General features: G+C 36.4%; 1 protein-coding gene across 2 annotated transcripts in view; it reads right to left on the bottom strand.

The window, feature by feature from the left end:
- Positions 1-335: 335 nt before the first annotated feature.
- Positions 336-21,864, bottom strand: part of LOC135220891 (ubiquitin carboxyl-terminal hydrolase 24-like) — a 394,433-nt gene continuing 372,904 nt past the window's right edge. For both annotated transcript variants that reach the window (XM_064258501.1, XM_064258502.1), the window contains exons 38-39: positions 13,815-14,062; positions 336-13,607 (exon numbers count right to left, since the gene is read on the bottom strand). In XM_064258501.1, coding sequence (XP_064114571.1) covers positions 13,455-13,607; positions 13,815-14,062 — 401 coding nt within the window. In that variant the 3' untranslated portion in view covers positions 336-13,454. The remainder of the gene's footprint in view (positions 13,608-13,814; positions 14,063-21,864) is intronic.

The raw sequence follows: 21,864 nt of genomic DNA, 5'->3' as shown, positions 1-21,864 counted from the left end.
AAAGTTCATGCATAATTGGAAACGGAATCTTAAATAAAGAGAAAAACTTTTTTTGTAAATCATAAGGAACAATACAGGAATGAATGAGAGAGAGAGAGAGAGAGAGGTATAGAGGTAGAGGAGAGAGAGAGAGAGAGAGAGAGAGAGAGAGAGAGCTAAGTATAGGCCTATCTAGTATAGATACTCAAGTCATTATATTTACTTTGAGGCAGAGTCATAAAATATTTTTCAAGTATGTTTTAGAAGTGGAGAGAGAGAGAGAGAGAGAGAGAGAGAGAGAGAGAGAGAGAGAGTAGAGAGGAGAAGAGAGAGGAGAGGAGCGAGAGAGACGAGAGAGGAGGAGAGAGAGAGAGGTAAATCTGCTTATGTAAAAGTATAGGCCTATTTATAGCTACTTAATTCATATATTTACTGTGAGATTGAGTAATAATATATTTTTAAAGTATGGATGTTCTACAAGTGGAGACAGAGAGAAAGAGAGATAATTATAGTGTTGGTGGTGGACTTGTAATGAGAAATGACAGGAAAGAGCGGTGAGTGGGTGCACAGATTCCTGGAAAACAGACTGATTTGGTTGCCAAGATCCTCACTATACTATAAAATTTGAAGGGACCTTAGTGTTCAAGTTAATTCCTTAAGAAACTCCTACCCTAATCTTGATGTCCTTCACAGTTAATGTAACATTCAGAATATAAAAAGCAGCAGAAATTTTCACCCTCAGGCTATGGTCACTCTTGCTTTCTTCAAATAGTCTCTACTTTTGAATATCTATTTTCTTCCACAAAAAAGGTGCATAAAATAAAAATATTAATTGACACAAATAACTAAAAATCTATTGCAGAGGCAATGAAAGTTCCATATCGTGCAAAAAAATGCTGATGCATTGGGATACCTTTCAGCCTCACGGCAAAGTAATGCAGCTGTATTGGCTAACTCTGAACTGCTTGTAATGGGAGCATAGCCAGGAAATCTTCAAGTTGACAGGCTGCTTTAACCTTAATAAAGATTTCCTTTTAATCACAATGGCTTTGAAAACAACCACTACTAGCATTCAATCCATGTCAGCATCAAAGTCATTAAAGTATGAAAGCTTGTTACGTAAGCCAGTATCCAGCATCTTGTGCTTTCCTGACAAGTTCTCAGGCACCTTCTCACCTCATACAAAATGCTCTTGCAGATTTATTAGATTTGTTAAACCTACATTAGCCGTCACAACATTGACCGCATTGACTCCAGCTAACTTTAAATGCTTAAGAATATACACATAAATTTATGAAAACTAAAATAATGACCATTACCGTTTATGATGATGCAAAATAATCCTGTTCAGTGAGAAAAACTAGTAAATATTATCGTCGTGATATGGAGTAACACAACCAACTATCACCCACTATCTTCCAGATCACTGAGAAATTTCATTACAATTATGTACTTCGGACATATATTGTGTTTTCAAGCATCTGAACGTTAATTTAGCGAGATTATGTCTTCTCAGTAAAAAACAAATTGGAAATTCGATGAACAAAAGCTAAGGAAAACTGTATCATTAGTTTTCCTGCCGATAGTACATAACAATAAACCGAGTCAACTTTGTGCAAGACTATTGTGTAATTAATCACAAATATTTAGTTCAGTAAAAAGAATAAGGTACATACAGCATGTCATATGAGACCAATGCAAGGTTTGCACTTGTTTACTGAACACTTGCCTAGCTGGCAGTACAGAACCTCAAACCTAAAAACAATATATTGCTACAAAAAAATGCAGTTAAAAAACCATTGCATTTCCATGCACATTTGATCCATTATCACAGAAATGTGTATTATAAAACTACAGATTGGTAAATGCATAGGCATAAATTCAATCCTATCCTGTAAGAAAAGCCTTAAAATGTATCTCCTGATGTTTAACCTTAAAAGAAAGCCTTGAATAATAAACTAGGAAAGGTCACAATAAAACAAAATATCAATGCTCTGCATGAGACTTCAAAGAGAAAACAAGTTCACAGATTAATGAGCATTTCAGACAACAAAAAACTACATTTCACATGGTCACATTTCATACACAAAGATGACAGAACAGATAAAATATAAACAAAAACAACATGGTTCACTATGGAAAGTTGTGAGCATTTCAATAAGCAGTGACTACAAATCATACTATAAATGTAGCAAAATCTCTGTAAACTATTCCTGTAAAAGCTATGGTTTCTGAAACCACACATTAGCTACATAAGTTATTAAAAATATCAATTCTTTTTAGTTACCTGGAGAGATTGCCCTTGTAACTATCTTACAATTAGTTTATAGGCTACCTATTTCAATAGCCTTCTCTGGTTTTCACAGGGATGCAGTAAGTTGAGGTATAGTACATTTGTACCCATACTGGCAATATTGATGATAAACTCCCATTACCTACACTTTAAATATAGTTATGGAGAAAAATTAATGTTCTTCTTCCAGAAAATGCAATCTAATAGTATTACTTATGCCTTAAAACCTGATAACAGGTAGATGAACCAAAAGTTAAAAAACTGCTAAACTAGCAAAATAGGGGTTAGTAGTGGGTGTTGTTTTTGTTGATGATTGACTGACTTCCCTCTGTTAGGGGGATCTTTATCTGCCATATCAAGCATTTTCATTCCTGCAGTCAACTATGGCCCAATCTAGGGTGCTGAAAATAAAATACAATTAAAAATGATAGGATTATATACAAAAAGTATTGAAATTTAATGCCTACAAAATATAAGCCTCTTGAAATACAGACTTCTACCAAATGGCTACTGTTGAGATTGTACTTTGTTCTCTAGTTATTCAACTACATTTCATCCAACTGAACATCACCAAGTTACTAACAGACAAGTGTATTTACATATGTGGTCACCTGAAATTATTTCTTTCATATCTTAAAACATGATCTTGTTCTATGGTACTCTTGTCTTTGAAAAGCCACAAAGAAACTTATGATGCTAAAACTGGATTAAAGCATGTTGAAATGCACAAGGTTAAACAGGTACTCTCAGACTTAATGTGAGAAAAATTTATAGATGGAGAATGTTGTTACTTCATGCGCGCTGACTTTAGTGTTGTTCCTCCTCAAACAAATGATAGTCCTTGAAGAATACTTATCATCTCATTTGCAAGAGGAACAAAAAATATCAAGAGGATTACTATTGTTAGTCATCCCCCGACCAGGAACCTATTCCTGGTGATGAATACGTTAAGTATATAGTAGTTTAATCAGACCACTGAGCTGATTAGCAGCTCTCCTAGAGCTTGTATGGGCTACTTCAGATAAAATGTTCATGCAGATCATCCACTATCTTTCTTATTGAAAATGCCAGAGTACAAGGAAATTTACAAAGGTGTTTACAAAAGGAGCTTCTCTTTAATGGTTCTGTGCAATTAGGGCCAAGTCCCACTTTGGTAGTTAACACCTGGACTAGGTAGCTTTCCTGAAGTTTATAAAAAATTCCTCAAGGTTGATGGGATTTGAAGTCTACTCCTCAATACTTGGTGCACCAGAGAATGCAGGATTTTGAGCTAAACCATAATTCTTCTGGGTAAATGGTTGGTGAAGGACAAGTCACTGACCCATGTTTGTTGGGAATACAATGGTGCAACTTACGATTATCTTCTCTTCTCTTTTCATTTAGAAATACTACATCTCCAGATTGTCCTGGTGATGATGAGGATTAACAGTCTTCCAAGCTTCTTCATCCCCCTTTCTAAATCCACTTTCGCACTTTGGAGAGAGAAGCACTGCATCAGCCTGCAAAGGAATCTCATTGTGTACATAAGCTTCCTAGTCTGGTAAATAAATAATCATATAAATTTAGTTAGACAGACCCGTAAGCCAAAATATTTTCTACAATCTTGTACCTTTCTGGTTTTTTGGTTACGCAAGAGACTTGAGGTTGTGTGATATCATAGGAATTGCCAGCTGTAGTTATAGCTTCATAAAAATACAGTTTTTGACTGTAAGGAATTCTCTATCAAGTCTGTAAGGAATTCTCTATCAAGTATAGAGGTCCTCTTTCTCTGCAATCACATATCTTTTGTGCTTTAATACGTACTCCCTAGCCTTTTGTAATATGTCTACAGAAACATATTTTGCTTTTAAGTTATCAAGAGTACTAGTTTTTTTCATATACAAATTAATCCTGCCACATTATTTTTAGAAGATGCCTTTAAAATCAAAGGAATCAGCTGGGCAAGTCTAAAAAAAAAATTTTTTTTCATGTCATTTATTTTGGGGCCGTAGAATGTTATACAATGAGAGGGCTGTACTTCTGGATTTAAAGGAAGCTTTAGTTCTTCAGCTTAGAGGATACAAAGATCAGATCATCATCAAAATAATTACTCATCCATAGGCCTTTTAATTGGAACTGTTTTTAACTGTAGTAATCACCTTGATAAATACCTAACAGCCCATGTGAGAGCAGAAACACATGGCCTATACACACTTATATCGTTGAGGTTTATGTTTCATAGTTATGAATGATAATGTAGCGACTGCCATATGTGATCTATGGATCCCAAGAATTCTTCGTATGGATTTAAGACCTTCCAATTCCAAAGTTTTCACTTGAAAGGAAGTATACCCTATGAAACTTGCTAAATTAAATGGATGCTTAATCTGATCAAACTACTATTATGCATGTCTGAATATTCCACAAAGCCAATAGAACTTGGTATTCAAGGAATCAAGTTGTATTAAGTAATAAAATAGACAAGCCTTTTTCAGTAATTTGATGGCTGAAGCTTAAACATTCATGCAAGTTATTGCATACACACCTAAATTGTTCCTAATTTTTGCTGATTGTGCCTTACAAGGGTTTGCATCCAACTCCATTACAACTATGTGAGCTTCATGGTGTAAGCCATGTAGGTGAACCAGTCAAATGCAATTGCTACAGTCTTACTGGTCTGCTTTCAAAATCACTGTCTAGGTTTCCGTATTATCTGCTGTAGCCTCTTAGTAAGACGTAATATCCTGAACCTTGATCAACAACTTGTTACTTCAATGAATTCTCATAAGCACAAAAACAGGCATTCCTACCATGTTACCAGCAGTGATGAAAAAATATAACCTGCAAGAGTGGCTATCATATAATTAAAATTTTTCCAGACTGTGTGTACATATAGAATCTGGTGTTGTGGTCAGTACCCAGGCAGTGCTTTAGGTGAAAACTGCAAGAAGTTCCTTATTTCAATCCACTCTTTTCTACAGTGACCAGTGGGACCAAACTGAGTCACACAAAAATCTACATCATCCTCTTACCCATTCACTGGTGGTGTTAATGAGTTCTGTCAAATAAAAATTGAACCAATGTAGAGAAGAAATACCAAGTCTGTCATGTCTTTGAAACAACTTGGCCTTTCGCTCATGGCAAGAACTACCATTACAAGTGGAGTGGCCAAAAAGAAGACTAGACAATATGATCTCATTTTTAGTAAGGAAAGAGAATTGTGACCTATACATATTAACTGGGATGCACTCTAAAGGTAAAAAGTTGTGTAATGGAAGTGATAATCCTGTTGCCTATGAAAGAAGGTTTAACCGAGAGGTAAAATTTGGACTCAAGGTAGGTAACAAGAGGCCAAATACATAGAACGGACAAAATGTAATGGCAAAAAAGTGTACCTTGGGAGAAGGAATGGGGCACAATGAAAACCACTACAAACATAATTTGAAGATTATACCTTCTTAATCATGAAACTCTATTCACCAGCTCTTCTTGAGTCTGAAATTACCATTGCACAGGTTTGAAATGCATGTGTTTGCTTTATACATCCCCTCCCACCCAAAAACTTATCACTTTACCATAAGCTGCATAATAGTGGCAAAACAAATTCCTTGTACCCTCGGATCCTCCTTGACAGATCTAAACAGTCTACACTACGTACCTTGATGTAAATTTGCCATGCATACATTGCCAGTCAATAAAACCACAAAGACAAAGAAGAAAGCACTATACTACAATGTACTGTATTACCAAGAGAGCTTAACCATTAACATATATTTCCTTCAAGTACACCCATACAGTACTGTAATGATCCAATTATCAGTTTAGGATGGTTGTCATGATAACCAACTACTGATCAACATAGATTAAGGTATTAACCACAATTTAGAAAGGTCGATTTAATATAAATCCCAAGTGAAGGCTAATCTACCTCAAGTCGCCCTAAGCTTGTCGAGGTACATAGCCTAACCTCAGAAAACATGTTCCTGGTCAACAAACCCCTAACATACTAATACTTAGGCACTGAAAATTATTTTAGCACCACGAAAACAGTCCATTAAATAAATTTTCCTAAAATATACCGAATTTTTTTAAGTAATTTGTGTTTTTCCTAGGTATACAAACCTTGACCTTTCATATCTGGAGTATCTTTTGAACATGAGCTGGACCTAGCCCATGTACTAACAAACAATGAAGATACCCATGAAGTTGGGGGGAGGATATGCCCCTTAACCTGATTTACCTCAATGGACTTTGTCACAAGCTATGTACTAATAGCTGAAGTGGGAAGGCAGAGGAAGGTTTTTTCCAATATAGAAAGTAGAAAGGGTATGGTTTGTATAACTTTGGAAAATATAAATTACTTTAAAAATTTGGTATTTGTTCCTTTGGGGACACAAACCTATCACCTGTCATATCTGGAGACTCACTAATTAGGTTGGAGGTATTGCCTAAAAGAGGTAGTGTCCTAGTGTGTCTGAAAGGTGCATCACGCTAATAGGCTGAGGAGAGGCATAAGAGTGCTCCTCTCTTGCCTTTAGCAGATGACCAACAACCCAAGTATGCACTTCCGCCAATGCTAGTGGGAGGCACTATATTGGTAATTCTGAAAAACCCAGAACTCCTCTGAGGAGGAGGTACCATCAGGAAGGCCCAAGGATCTCATTGTAACACCCACAGAACAGGAGCTTGTAGTGTACTTACCGGTCTTCATTCAGGCTGAGTTACTACTGGTACAAATGATCACATGAAGATGGGATGAATGAACAGGTACCATCCTTACCACCACCCCTCACATTTCCACCAAAAAACTTGATGAGACCAGGGGCCCCTGGGGGGAGGGGAGTCACAGTAATCACACTACATATTGCCACAATAGGCTCTAGTGAGAATTTATCTAAGGACTAGACTACTAGTAAGTTCAAGGCAGTAAATCAGTCAAAAGAAAGGATTACGTACTAGTTACAGTATGCACCTGTGATAAACCTATAGTCTAGACTAGCCTACATTGAACTGTGATATACTACTCACAAAATAGCACATGTATATACTCATGACAGAGAGAAACACAAGCAAGATATTATGAAACAGCCTGACAAAAGTGGTACCTCAATTTATCCAATAGGTCAAGACTCTGGCCTCCAGCTAAGTATGTAACAAAATTCTTGAGAATGATGATGTAAAGCACAATAAAGCCCCAATGTGGTTGTAGTGACTTGGAGCATTTTTGCCCAAGTCAGAATAACCAGATTCCACTTGTAACGTAGTAAACAATAATGTTTTAAAAACTCATGACGACGAAATTGCACAAGTGGGGAGGATACCAGAGCAGATAGGCTGGAAAAATTACATTGGGTAATTCCCATAAGGACCCATAATACATAACAGCTTCCTGATTTAATGGGGTAGGTTTACTCAAAAGTGCATCACTATCAATAGATCTGATTGTATCTTGAGAGTTTTGTTGATGTATATTTGGTTTCTCAGTGACATCCTCCATTTCATCAGCTGACTCATGCACAGCTCAATGCTTAATGAAGTATAGCAAACAGCAGGCTGTATCAATTTGAATTGTTGTCTTCTTCACTTTCAGAATCTTCATATTCCAGAACTACTATTACTTCATTAAAAAAAAACAATTGTTTGTTACGGCCTTTTGATGGCCTAAATTACAACCTGGTCAATACATTATTTTGTCGGCGGGAGGAAAGTACCTTTTGTCCTATTCCCCTTTGTTATGCATCAGTTATAGAGCCCTCATAGTCTGGATGGATTTTCAATAAAGTTTCTTAATGGTGTATTATGTCCCTGAGTGCATGATCAAAGAAATAAGACAATAATTTTCATTGTAACTCTTGTTTTCTTTGACAAATGAGGGATCAGCAGGGATGCATCATGTCCTTCGTAGTCCTCTGGTCCTGTGGCAGTTCCAGCAATATACAGGGTTTGAGATGATGAGAGCCATCATGTTGGCAAAATGGCCAGAATCATCACTTGGGTTTTTTGTTAGGGGAATTCCAAAACAGGCCACTCATGAAAGTTGTAAATTTGTGCAGGGACAGCATAAAATGTAGGTGCACTTGCTCTCTCCAACTACTCTCCTGTTATGTAATCCATGGTGGCTACGCATGGGTACAGAGATAGATACCATAACCATGCAGCAGAGGCATGAATAATTAGCTTTTTAATTTTTTTGGCAACTTTGGATGTCAGTCTTTTATCTTAGTCCCTCTTATTACCAAGCCCATACTTTTCTTTTGAAATTCTACATATATGCAGCTTACTCATGTTTTCAATTTTTATTATGGCACACTGCCTTTTGTGCTGCCATAACAACTGTTCTTACAATGCATTAGTACTATATTTCTTGGCAAAGCTGTAGAACCTCTTTGGCTCCTTGTATGTTGCTCACCATTTCCTTGCTGAGTTGAAATGTTCACACACCTGAGCAAAAGTCCCCTTTTTTTTTTAATTGTTTATAAAATCTGACTAATGGGAAGTTGATTAATGCTTCAGCTTTTGCTTCCACTCATCAATGATACAAGTCGTGATGCATATGATAAAATAACTTTCTGAAAGACAAAAACATTACATGTTGCTTGTCATGTGAATCCTCAAACTTCAAAGGTGTACATTCAAAGGATAAAATTAACCTGGGGAAAAATACTCTTTAAAATTAACTTTGGGAAAAAATATTCTTTAACCTTATACATTACTAAAAAGAAAAAGGTGCACTCACTTAAAATAAATATTTACAACATATAACTGGTTTTGAATGTTCAGCTACTACTATCCTATTCTACTTTGAACATACCTTTACAATTACATATCTAGTTATCACAAATCTTAGAATTTGAGAGCTTATACTTCAACAATACGACAAAAGGAGTATGGTGCAATCACCTGAAAACATTCACTTGGCCTGTTTTTGTAAGTTTAATTGATAATGATTTCTTGTTCTGTAGAACACATATGAGTGCCATTACACTTCTTTTCAAACACAAATCCTTTAATTTCAGAGAATATGCTTGCACAAGACAAAACATGGCACTGCCACTAAAATAAATCATGAGTAATTATATTTTTGAGTAGGCATCACACTAGTGCAAATCACAGTATTTATATACTTGCAATAGCTCTTTATTTCTCAGAATTTCTGACTGCAAGATGAACAGAGGGGCATTTTCACTTTTTAAAAATTAATATAATTTAACAATTTACTGTAAGTACATTACATTAAGTAACTATACTGTTCACTGTAGTTGTGACTTACAGCACGAGAAAAAAATAATTGGACGTCATTTACAAGTCAAAGCAAAAACTCAAAAGATTGCATAGATACATCACAAGTTCTTTACAAGACTGATAACAGATATAGAATTACTGACTTGAATGTGTAAACAGTGATGGGCCACTTATCCTGGAAACAAAAGGACTCACACTCACAGGCTTAAAACAGTTAAGAGTTGGTTGTGTGTTTATTACACCATCTGATAAATCATGTATACTTGGTGGATTCTTCCATCAGTGACAAAATAAGAGTTTTATTTTTACCAGATTTGGATCTGAGCATCAATGAATTGAGATAAGTTGAGGTACCACTGCATCTGTTAACATGGAAAACCTGACCTCATTGACGTTAAAATTCAAGCTCGCTGATAACTGCAACAAGGAAGACTCAAAAAGCATGAAAGCATACCCAATGAAGATCATACCACAGTAAACAGCATACCCAATACAAAGTATACTTGAATAAGGATAAACTGAAGATCACAAAAATGCCATAGTATACAAGTAATTGTACAAGTTTTAATTTCCTACAGAAATTGAAACACGATAGTTTGAGTTTGACAGGTGTGGCAGGGGACCCCTTCACAGGAGGTGTTGTCTATTGTAAACCACCTCTTTCTTGGCTCAAATGGATGATCTGCATGTTATTCATCTGCCCTTGACTAGGTGTTGAAACACAAGTAAGAATACAGACTTGCTAAATGTTCTGCGAGTTACAACTGCCAATATCAACAATTTTTATAGACTTTTGTAATAATTTTTTGACTGCTCATGCTTTTCATGATATGAACAGGTAAAGCAGGGATCCCTTAGCAGGAGGTCTTACCAAATGTTAACAACCACTTCTTGCCTCAAAAGGATACTCTGCATGTGATTCATCTGCCGTTATCTGTATGTTGCAGCACAAGTAAGAATACATTTGTAAAGTGTTCTGGTACAATGGGCTGAAACTGCTAAAATCAACAATTTTTATGGACTTCGGCAAAAATTTCTTGACTGCTCAAGGAACAATAACAACCGACAATAATACTAAAGCTTTTCATAGTACAAACATGAAGCCATGTACCTTTAGGATGACTTATTGAGTAAACTCTATTTACAAATATACGTATATCTGAATTAGTAAAATGAATGATGCAAATTTGTTATAATGAGTGTACATTTTGAAATCCTGTAAAGATTTAAACACCAAAAGAAAAAATGAAAGTTTACAACAACACTAGCACTTCTATTCTAATGAGAAGCAATATGAAAATATTATGAATGTATTGTGCTCTCCTGCACTTGAAGAAAGTGATTTAATGGTTTATCAATTAAAACTAGTATGCAACTAGCTCATGCAATGAATCACTTTGAAGGGAATGCTAATCTATTTACAGTACATTACAGCAAAAAGTGGTAACAGCTTCACATAGCATACAAACGCAAAACCTGGAAATTAAACATCACCAACAGTTTGATTCCAACCAACTTTAGGACTCACATTTTCTTTACAATATGGGACAGGGACAGAAAGTCCATGCATCAACTGCATTTGTTCATAATTAAAGCATAATTACTATAGGCTCATAGTTTATAATCCTTTTTTTAATTCTATGATCAAATACAGCTATCTTAAAATTAATATATTATACTTTTACACAGCTTTAACTGAATGCAATCTATTAATTGTCTTCAAAGTGAAATTATGAAATAAAGGAAGCTAAATCAATATACAGGCAGTCCCCAGTTAACGGCTGGGGTTCAGTTATCTGCTGAGTGCCGGTAACCAAAAATCACTGTTATCCAAATAAATGGCATTTACAGCACTGACAGTGCCTATGAACGACTTAACAGCACCGTTAACAAGTTAATGACACTGTTAAGCGGTTTATTCCTGCCAATAAACTGCTTAATGGCACAGGAAAATCAGGTTAACATCGATGTTAGCCAAGCGCCCTAAAACCAAAATGCTGTTCACTAATGCCACCATTAACCAGGAACTCCCTGTACGTATAGGCACATTACATGAGTGGTAACAATTAATTGAGGTTAGAATATTCTTAAAGTTTGCTTATGAAAATAAAAATAAATAATAAATTCTAATTATCTGAATTCCTCTGGGTACAGCAGAACCATCAGAAACATATAAGCTTCAAGTCTTGAAAAACACCTACAAATAAATACTTAGAAAAATAGTGAATAAAACTAGATAATTAAATAAAAACTAATGGGATGCTACTGAAGCTGTTATTGATATTAAGAGCCAATCACACAGTATCATAAAAAGTTATTAGCTCCCTCAAAGTTTCTAAAAGCTACTGTTCTGATTAAAGGCATATACGCAATACCACCAAATGAGCATGATTTCAAGTTTACACAAACCTTTCTTAACCCATTCCTCTTCAAAATTCTCAACAATATCTTCATGATGCAATGTACATTACATAATATACCAAGGTTAGAAACATTTGAAACAGTATGTACAGTACACAAATGTGCTATGCAAGCACAAATTTCAGAAGCTTTTGATAAAAATGACTTGTTTACATTAAAGTTACACATACAAGTCAATAAAAATTAACAATTGTTATTTCCATTCCTTAAGTACAGTAATGACAACAGAAGTTCTTCTGAATATGATAAAATTTAACTGTATAACAGAAGAGAAGCTACCGAATTTACAAAAAACTTGACATTCATATATTTTAGTTGGACTCCAGTATTACTACCAACTGCAAAGTGCATCAAAGGGATTTGCTGATCATTCCCAAAAATTACATAACTTCCATATGATGTGAAGTTTGACATCTTTAAAGTCAAGTTAGTATAATACAGAAATGTGTAACTTTCAATAACAGCACCAGTTGGGAAGTGGCATGTATGAATAAATACTGTCCTATGTTAATAATTAAATGGGATGAAGCATATTTTCTTCCCTTCTTATGATGATACAAAACCACTGTAATTATACTGCAAAATTATCCTTATGAAACTGGAAGCAACCAATATGTACTGGTGCCATATGGGAATGACATCAAAAACCTCTCTAATGCTACAGTACTCTGTGTCAAATAAAATCTAACTTTTCTAAGAGCATATGGTTAAGGTGTGCATTTTATTTTTGGTAAACTACAATGGAAAAATGGCAACAATGTTGGCATTGAAAAAACGTGATGCACTTTCTAATTATCAGTACTGTTAAATGCCACTTTATGCTAAATTTATTTTTGCAAAAATAGAATACAGTATTTCACTGTTACATAATATAAAATCAGAAATTAGACTGCAAGGTTATGAAATGTGTAAGAACAGTTATTGAATTCATGATATGTGTTTTTGAGTTGCAACTGCACCATCATAATACTCTATGCTTATCTTGGTGATGTACAGTACACCAGTAAATGAGATAAGAAATGCACTGATAATAAATATTTTCTAGGAACAATGTCAACTTGGTCAATCTTAGGCATAATTGCTGGTCTATGTTATTTATGAATACCAGAAACGTCTGATGAGGTCATAATATAATCACAGATAAAACCTCTTGCTGACAACTCCCATAGCATCGGGAAAGGACTTACAATGAATGCATAAAAATTATAAACATTAACATCTTCAAACATTTAAGTGCAGTTACTAACAGTTTGGTTAGTTTTGTACTTTCAATGACAATACAATATTTCAAATAATTATCAAAAGTATGGCACTTTTGGTTTTAGTGAGACTAAGAAATCCTTAAGCCAAACAAAGTAATCAAATACATAGATGAATACTACTATTTTTCTTTCGATTCATGATTTAAGCAAATTTAAGTAACAGCAATTACAAAGGACAACGTAAAACATTTAACTGAAACCAGGTTAAAAACAAGTACTATTTCCATAGTTTTATTACCGAGCAATTACTTAAATTGTCTTTGGTTAGTATTAACTATTCAAGGGTCAATGGCATCTAAGTCTTGGGACGGAGATATTTCACGTTCACAGGTGCTTTCTTTTATATCTCCTAATTCTGGAGCATCACAGTCAATCTCCATTTCTGTAGATTCCAATTCACTCAATAATGCTGTCGCTTCCTCTAAGGTTAACTAGAATAGGGGAAAATATTTTAAATCACATTATACAAAGCTACTGCATACTTTATAGATTCATTTTCTACTGACTAATGAAATCAAAAAGCTTTCTACAACTGTTCAAAATAAATATAATCACACAATACAAGAAGAGACCATGATAATATTACATACTTCAGTATTGCATACAAAAGACTTTACTAGTCAGTTTTTCAAGCATACCTGGGCACTGGTAGTTCTCTGGAAATTCTTTGTGCTAGAATCTTCATTGCTCAATCCTGTGGTGGTTGAAACAGTAACTGAATGGTCATCCATTCTTCCACGGAGCCATTCAACAGCCCATTGCCATCTAGCTTGAGTACTTGTCAGAAGGTCTCTTGCAATAGAACAACGGGCTGATAGCATTACCACCAGTTTAATGCACTGGTAGGCTCTTCTGCTATCACTGTCCTTGTTGCTTTCAATGATATCTACAAAGTAAATATGTATTTAAGACATTTTCTATATCTACAAAGTAAATATGCTTTTCAAGATATTTTTTTATAATGAGAGGTTAACTACTCATACTATATGATTACTCTAGTTAAAATGTCATAACAGATTGAAGCAATAAATTAAAAGTAATAGCCAAGATATCAAGCAAGGAAGATACAACCTGAAGATACCAGACTCAAAATATTCTGTGTATAAAGTAAATCTGGAGTGAGTGATAAGACTAAATCAATAACAAAAGATATATGAAAGCAAAGTAAAATAAAAAAAAAAAATTAAAGGTAAGCAGAGCAGTTTCTTATAATTATTAAGCATCCAGCAACCACAAGAAAAGATAAAGTATTGACCACAAATAATCTTAAATATATGAGGATAGACCTTTGATGAGGTGATATTTACCAACCCACATACAATAGCTTGGCATCTTCTAACCATCAGAAGGTTAGAACTTGTAAAAGAAGAGCCCTGTAAAATCCATTTTCCTCTTTATTATTTAAATAAAATGATAATTTGGGCCAATTCTTAAATTCTTTATTTATTTATCACTAGGCAGTAACTGACAACTCATGTAAAAAATTCTGAAAAGCTGTCTGACTTACTTTTTAAATGTACATATTTATATGCTTAAGACAATTTTTCTTTGAGTAAATAACCTTGGCCTTCTCATCCTTGAAAAGAAATAAAAAAAGTGCTAGATTATGAGTATTAGTTATAATAATGTGCACCTAACAGTAGCATGTAGTGTTCCCAGACAGTTAACCCATCCAAGTACTAACTGGACCCAGTAATTATTATCTTCACTTTTCCAATAATACCCCTCCAAGTCATATAACCTCTTGGTCTTTTGCCTAATAGAACTCCATTTAAGCCTAAATTGGTCTACTCTTTCACTATGATGTAGCCAGGCCTATTTTTAAGTGATATGCTTCTGCACCTTTGTAGATGACTTCTTCAACAATTTTTTGTTCAAGAAGCATGCCTCTGACTCACCCACTAATGCTAAATTTAAGCTGCAAGTTGTAGCTGGTTGTAGCTAAAGCTGAAAAAATAATGTTAATGCTGCTGATCACTATAAATTATTGTGTATCAGCAACATGGATAACACTCCCATAAACTTCAATATGCCACCAAACCTGACCGTAAATAAAATGGTAGAGAAAAGTATTTTAATCAAAACTGCTAAGAATCAAAGAACACATTTTACTGTTGTTTTCACACTGATAAATATGTAAAGCTCGTATTATGATGAAATCAAGGGAAAATAATGAACGAAATCTGTTGATATTTTTTACACAAAAAACATGCTCCCAACACCATCTATTAACAAAAAAAGTAACTAAATTTAGTTCACAACAAGCCTTATTCAAGTTATATTTCAACTTAAAAACACTTTGTATAATGAAAAATAACCTTACCACATATAAGTAGAGTATATAGAGATCCGTTTACACTAACTACAGCAAGTAAATTGCTCTAAATTGAGTTAAATAAGCCAAAATAAACTTACTTTGTTTACACTGTAATCCCCCTTAGCTGATTTCCAAACTAAAACAGATCACTGTTTGTATTATAAAGCTGATTTCCAAACTAAAACAGATCACTGTTTGCATTTTATAATACAATAGTAATACGTATACGTTTAAGAATATTACATACAATGTGTGTAATAAAAATCCACAATTATATGTAAAATAAACAATGACTTTTGCTCATCAGTGTTCACATTAAAATATAAAGTGTAAGGGTAGTTTTCTTATGAAGAGCTTTTGAAAATAAGGGGCGGGTGTGAGAAAAACATCCCATCACTGAAGTGCTGGTTCGAGTATTCTTAATTCAACCAGCACTTCTGTGATGGACTGTTATCTTCTCTCCCTGCCCCCCATTTTTAAAAACTCTTCATAAGAACACCAACCAGGTGTTCAAAAGTCTGTTTATTTTACATAGTAATGGAATTTTTATTATAAAATTAATATTAATAATACTTACCTGTATAATTTATCTAGCTCTAAATCCACCAAAACCGCACCAAAATTTACCACATTGGCAATTCTGTTACCTCTTATTCTGTCTGCCAGTTGGCAACACTGCATTTGACAGTTACAAAACCTTCCCTTGAAAATCAGTTGTGATAGGCAGGTCGTGGGGTAGGATGGGTGGGACTAGATAAATTATACAGGTAAGTATTAATATTAATTTTATAATAAAAATTCCATATTAATAAACATTACCTTAATATAATTTACCTAGCCTGATTAACCACATTGAATAGGAGGAGGGAATCTGAGTACAATTTCCCTTTTGGGCAGAATAGAACATAAAACAATCAAAGAAATATATATCATAGGCAGTTAAAAACTCATCCCAAGGTCTAAGATACTAAGAACTCAAAGTCTTCTACCATAATGCTGCTGAACTGCGGTAGTACAGGACAAGGAGTAAGTGCATAGTCAGTCCGTCTGTACTAAAGTCAGGTGACCGACCAGGTGACCAGTCAGACGAATCGTGGACAGCAAGGCTGCCCCTGATGACTTTATCAAGCACTACAACGACACCTGCTCTCTCACGAATGTCTGGTGCCAAGAGAGAAGAGCGGGTATGACAACTCTTTCCCTGAAGGATGAGTGCCTGGACTGCCTGGGCAATTCAAAGATAAGCAAACATTGGGGGTGTATCAACGCAACCCAACGTCGCCAGCAGCGATATCAGCTCATGAGCAACTCCTGACTCGAGCTTTCTGGTGCCAAGAGAAAGGAGCGCAGAGCAAAAAGGCGACTTAGTCCCGAAGGACGAGTGCCTGACAGTCAAACCTGGTCTCATGTTAAACAATCATCGGAGGGTGTATCAACGCAACCGACTTCGTCAACAAGAAACTCAGGGCTACTAAATGTCGCCCGATCTCGCACGAATGCCTGACTCCGAGAAAACAGGTGAGACAAAATGTAGGTGGTGAACGAGTCACCAGATGACAGCAGACAATCCATCGACTAATTCCTTATACAGAAGGACAATGGAAGAAGCATGAGTCGTCAGGACAAGCGAACCAGTGGCTAGTCCTAGGTCAGCATCGACTTTGGGAGAAGCATAGTCGCCAGTGCCGACAACCCAGTAGCTGGTCCCATGTCAGACTGACAATGGAAGCAGCCATAAGTTATAATGCCATAAGTTATAATGCAAAAACAAAAAACATATACAACAACAAAAATTAATAGATAATGATATACAGGTAGCAACCAAACGTAAAACAAGAAGACTACTTAATTCTCCTGTCTGACAACCTGTCCTGCCATCAAAATATTCCTCAAGTAAAAAGAGGCAAAAACAGAATTAGAACACCAAGTCGCCACCTCAAGCACCTTGGCAACTGATATAATCTTCATAAAAGCTACTGATGTAGCAACTGCTCTAATACTGTGTGTTATCGCCAACTGGCCTTCACAGGCAGCTGAACCACCAGTTTTAACAATAAGGTCTCTGAGAAAAAAGGATACACCAATCTTTGATATAGGTCTCTTGACATTTCGGGGTAAAACAAACAGATGACGCAGTTTTGAGATATTTTCATATAAATAACGATAAGTGCCAAAATTTAAACCTTCGTTCAACTTTGACTCTACCGAAATGGTCGAAAAACGTAATTGTAAGCTAACATTCTTATATTTTAGTAATATTCAATCATTTACCTTCATTTTGCAACAAATTGGAAGTCTCTACCACAGTATTTTGATTTATGGTGAATTTATGAAAAAACATTTTCCTTACCTCCGCGCGGTAACTCTTCCGAAAAAAATCATACGCGCGATTGTGGTAATGTTTGCACCATTTTAAAACAGCCGTTACATAAAGTTTTATATATGGAAATGTGCACAATTTCATGCACAATACAACTAAAAACAACCCATAGTTGTAGCTTTTATTAGTTTTGAAATATTTTCATATAAAAAATGATAAGTGACAAATTTTCAACCTTCGGTCAACTTTGACTCTACCAAAATGGTCGAAAAACACAATTGTAAGCTAAAACTCTTATATTCTAGTAATATTCAATCATTTACCTTAATTTTGCAACAAATTGGAAGTCTCTAGCACAATATTTCGATTTATGGTGAATTTATGAAAAAAATAACATTTTCCTTACGTCCGCGCAGTAACTCTTCCGAAAAATCATACGTGCGATTGTGGTAATGTTTGCACCATTTTAAATTAGCCGTTACATAAAGTTTTATATATGAAAATGTGCGCAATTTCATGTAAAATACAACTAAAAATAATTGAAGGTTGTAGGTTTTCTCATTTTCGAAATATTTGCATATAAATCACGATAAATAGAAAAAAAAAAACCACGTTTGGTCAACTTTGACTCTACCAAAATGGTCAAAAAATGCAATTGTAAGCTAAAAATCTTAGTATAGTAATATTCAGTCATTTATCTTCATCTTGAAACAAATTCGAAGTCTCTAGCACAATATTTAGAATTATGGTGGATTTAAAAAAAAAACTTTCCTTCCCTCCGTGCGCAGATTCTCCCCCGCAAATCTCCGAAATGCGTACATCGCATTTTCGGAATATTTGCTCCATTTCATATTAGGCATTTCGTAGAGTTTTATGAATGAAAATGTGTGCAATTTTATGTAGAATAAAACGAAAAATATTTGAATGTTGTAGCTCTTCTAATTTCCAAAATAATTGCATATAAAAATAAATATATAAAAAAATTTGACATTCCGTCAAATTTAACTTGTCAGATATGGTCGAAAACTGCAATTGTAAGCTAATACTCTTACATTATAGTAATATTCAATCATTTGTCTTTATTTTGAAAGAAATTGGAAGTCTCTAGGACAATATTTAGATTTCTGGTGAATTTTTGAAAAAAATATTTGTTTACGTCAGCGCGTTACGAATTCATGCTTCATTTTGTGATAATATTTTCTCTGTGTTGCTTTTATCGTTTTACAATGTGTTATATACCAAAATGATTGCAATTTAGTGTACATTACAACGAAAAAAAAAGTAACTTGTTACCTTTAATCGTTTTGCGCATAGCGCGATTTGAATACAATTATATATGAAATTTTGTTTACGCGCTATCATATATCGCATTATTTATATATGATAATGATAATTTTTTTTATTTCTGATGGTTGCAAGCTAAACTTCAGGCAATGACAAAAAAAGGAGCCACAAATAAACTCTTAATCTTGAAAACTAGGTGCACTGTGATTTTTTGAAAAAAATATTTTTTCTGCTTCCGCGCTCACTCCGAGAACCCCTCGGCACACGGAAGACGATTTTTAATATACCCCTTCAGCGTTTAAGGGTTAACGTCCCATGTCGGAGGAGAACACTGCAGACTGGGTTGCGATAGGGAAAAGGATCGAATTAAATCTCTAATGACATAAGATGAAGAGATTTCAGGGAGCCTAGCCTTAAAAACATGGGAAATCATCAACCTATAACCCTTAATGCACGAAGGTGACAGGGCCCTGTCATGATGCAAATGAACTAAAAACTCCGCTACTTTCGTTAAGGAAGATCTAGAAATTGAATGTCCTTGAGACTTACGCCAACGTCTGTAAACCGACCATTTAGCCTGATAATTTACTCTGGTTGATTGCCGTCTGGCAAGAGCCTACTGTCGCGCCACTCTGGAGGAGAACCCTTCGTGCTTGGAGGATCTCCTGACAGTCTCCAGGCATGAAGATGAAGCATGTGGAGCCTCTGATGGAACCAATGAAAATGGGGTTGTTTGAGAAGATCTGGTCTCTCTGTCAGACGAATGAGGGGCTCCATCAGTGCTTCCAGTAGGTTGGGAAACCACTCCTTCTGTGGCCAGAAGGGGGCGATCAAGGTGAGATTCAGATGCTTGGTTGCCCTCACTTTGTTGAGGACTGACCTCACCAGAGCAAATGGAGGAAATGCATAGGCTTGAAGGCCGTCCCAGTCCTGCAAAAGAGTATCTGTCCCAGCACTCTGCAGAGTCTGGTAAGGGGCAACGAAGATCTGGCATCGAAAATTCAGTGGGGTGGCAAACAGATCAACTGTGACAGGCCACTTCTTCCTGAGGCTGTCGAAGACTTCCTGGCAAAGTGTCCATTCCGACCCTTGAACTTCGTTCGGTCTCGACAAAGACGTCTGCTAAGACGTTGTGATGGCCCAAGATAAACTGAGGGATAAACGTAATCCCCCTGTCTTCTGCCCAAAACAGGATTGATCGGGCTTCTTGAGTGAGAAGGTCCGACTGAGTGCCACCTTGGTTTCTTAAGTACGAGACTGCTGTGGTGTTGTCGACAAAGATCGTGACAACAGACTCCAACAGTTGATCCTGAAATGAAACAAGGCCTAGGTACACTGCGCTTAGTTCCCTCCAATTTATTGACATGATCCTCTCTTCCTCTGACCAAAGGCCCGAAGCTGCTTCGGAGCCCAGGTGCGCGCCCCAACCTTGATCCAAGGCATCTGACCAAAACATTAGGTCTGGCGGAACTGAAAGAAGAGACGACCCTGACTTGAGGCGGTGAACTTGCATCCACCAACGGAGATCCTTCCCACATTGTGGAGAGGAGGCGACTGTCGTGTCCTCGGACACGAAATCCCACGACTGGCGAAGTGTCAACTGAAGGTACCTCATTCTGAGATGACCTTCGGGAACAAGTTGGATGAGGGATGCCAAATGGCCCAGGAGAGTCCTCCAAAGAGAAACTGGCTGCATTACGGAGGACAAAAATTCTTCGACCAGACTTAGAAGCTTGTCTATCTGTTTCTGAGTAGGAGAAGCCCTCAAAATCTGGGAAATCAAAGCAATCCCCAGATAAGTCATGATCTGGCAAGGGATTAGATTGGACTTGTCGAAGTTGACACGAATCCCCAACTCGACACAAAGAGACAGAACTATCTCCCGGAGACATTTCTCTAGAGATTTGGCATGGACTAGCCAATCGTCCAGATACTGAAGAATCCTTACATTTAACTGATGCAGAATAGCCGAAACAGGAGCCATCACCTGAGAAAAGACCTGTGAAGCAGTGGTGAGGCCGAAACAAAGGGTCTTAAACTGGAAAACTCCCGAGTCCATGAAAAACCGAACGTAAGGTCTGCTCTTCGGATAGATGGGGATTTGCAGATAAACATCCTGCAGATCGATGGAAATCATCCAGTCCCCCATCCTGATGGATGAAAGAACAGTCTGAACCATCTCCATCCGGAACTTGGACTTTAGAATGAACTTGTTGAAGACCGAAAGATCTATGATGGGGCGTCAGGCACCCGAGGTCTTTAGAACTACAAACACCAGTGAGTAGAAGGAGCTTGCTCTATGGCATCCTTCTCCAAGAGGACCGAAAGCTCCTTCTCCAAGGCTTGACCCCTGATTGAGTGAGGGGAATAACTGCTGAACTCGAGAGGACGATTGGAAAGTGGAGGTCTTGAAACAAAAGGGATCTCGTAACCTACCTTCAGGACCTCCACTACCCAAGCATCCACTACTCTCTCCTGCCAAGCTGACCAATGGCAAGAGAGACAAGCTCCTACTGCAGTCTCCGGGCGAGGTAATGACTCCTACTTCCGAAAATTCTTACTCAGAGACAAGGAAGAAGAAGAAGAAGAAGAAGGTCCTCCTGGAGGTTGAGCTCTTCCTCTGCCCTTGGAGCCACGCCAAGAACCTCTCCCGCGTTTCAAAGGGTGAGCACCAGAGGAGGAAGCTGAGGCACCAGAAACCTGAGATGTACTCTGGAAAAATGAGCCAGAATAAGGAGGTTGTTGGGCTGGAGCAGAAAGATTTTTA

The sequence above is a fragment of the Macrobrachium nipponense genome, chromosome 2 (genome assembly GCF_015104395.2).
Source record: "Macrobrachium nipponense isolate FS-2020 chromosome 2, ASM1510439v2, whole genome shotgun sequence".
Lineage (NCBI taxonomy): Eukaryota > Metazoa > Arthropoda > Malacostraca > Decapoda > Palaemonidae > Macrobrachium > Macrobrachium nipponense.
This window is presented reverse-complemented; position numbering and strand designations above follow the sequence as displayed.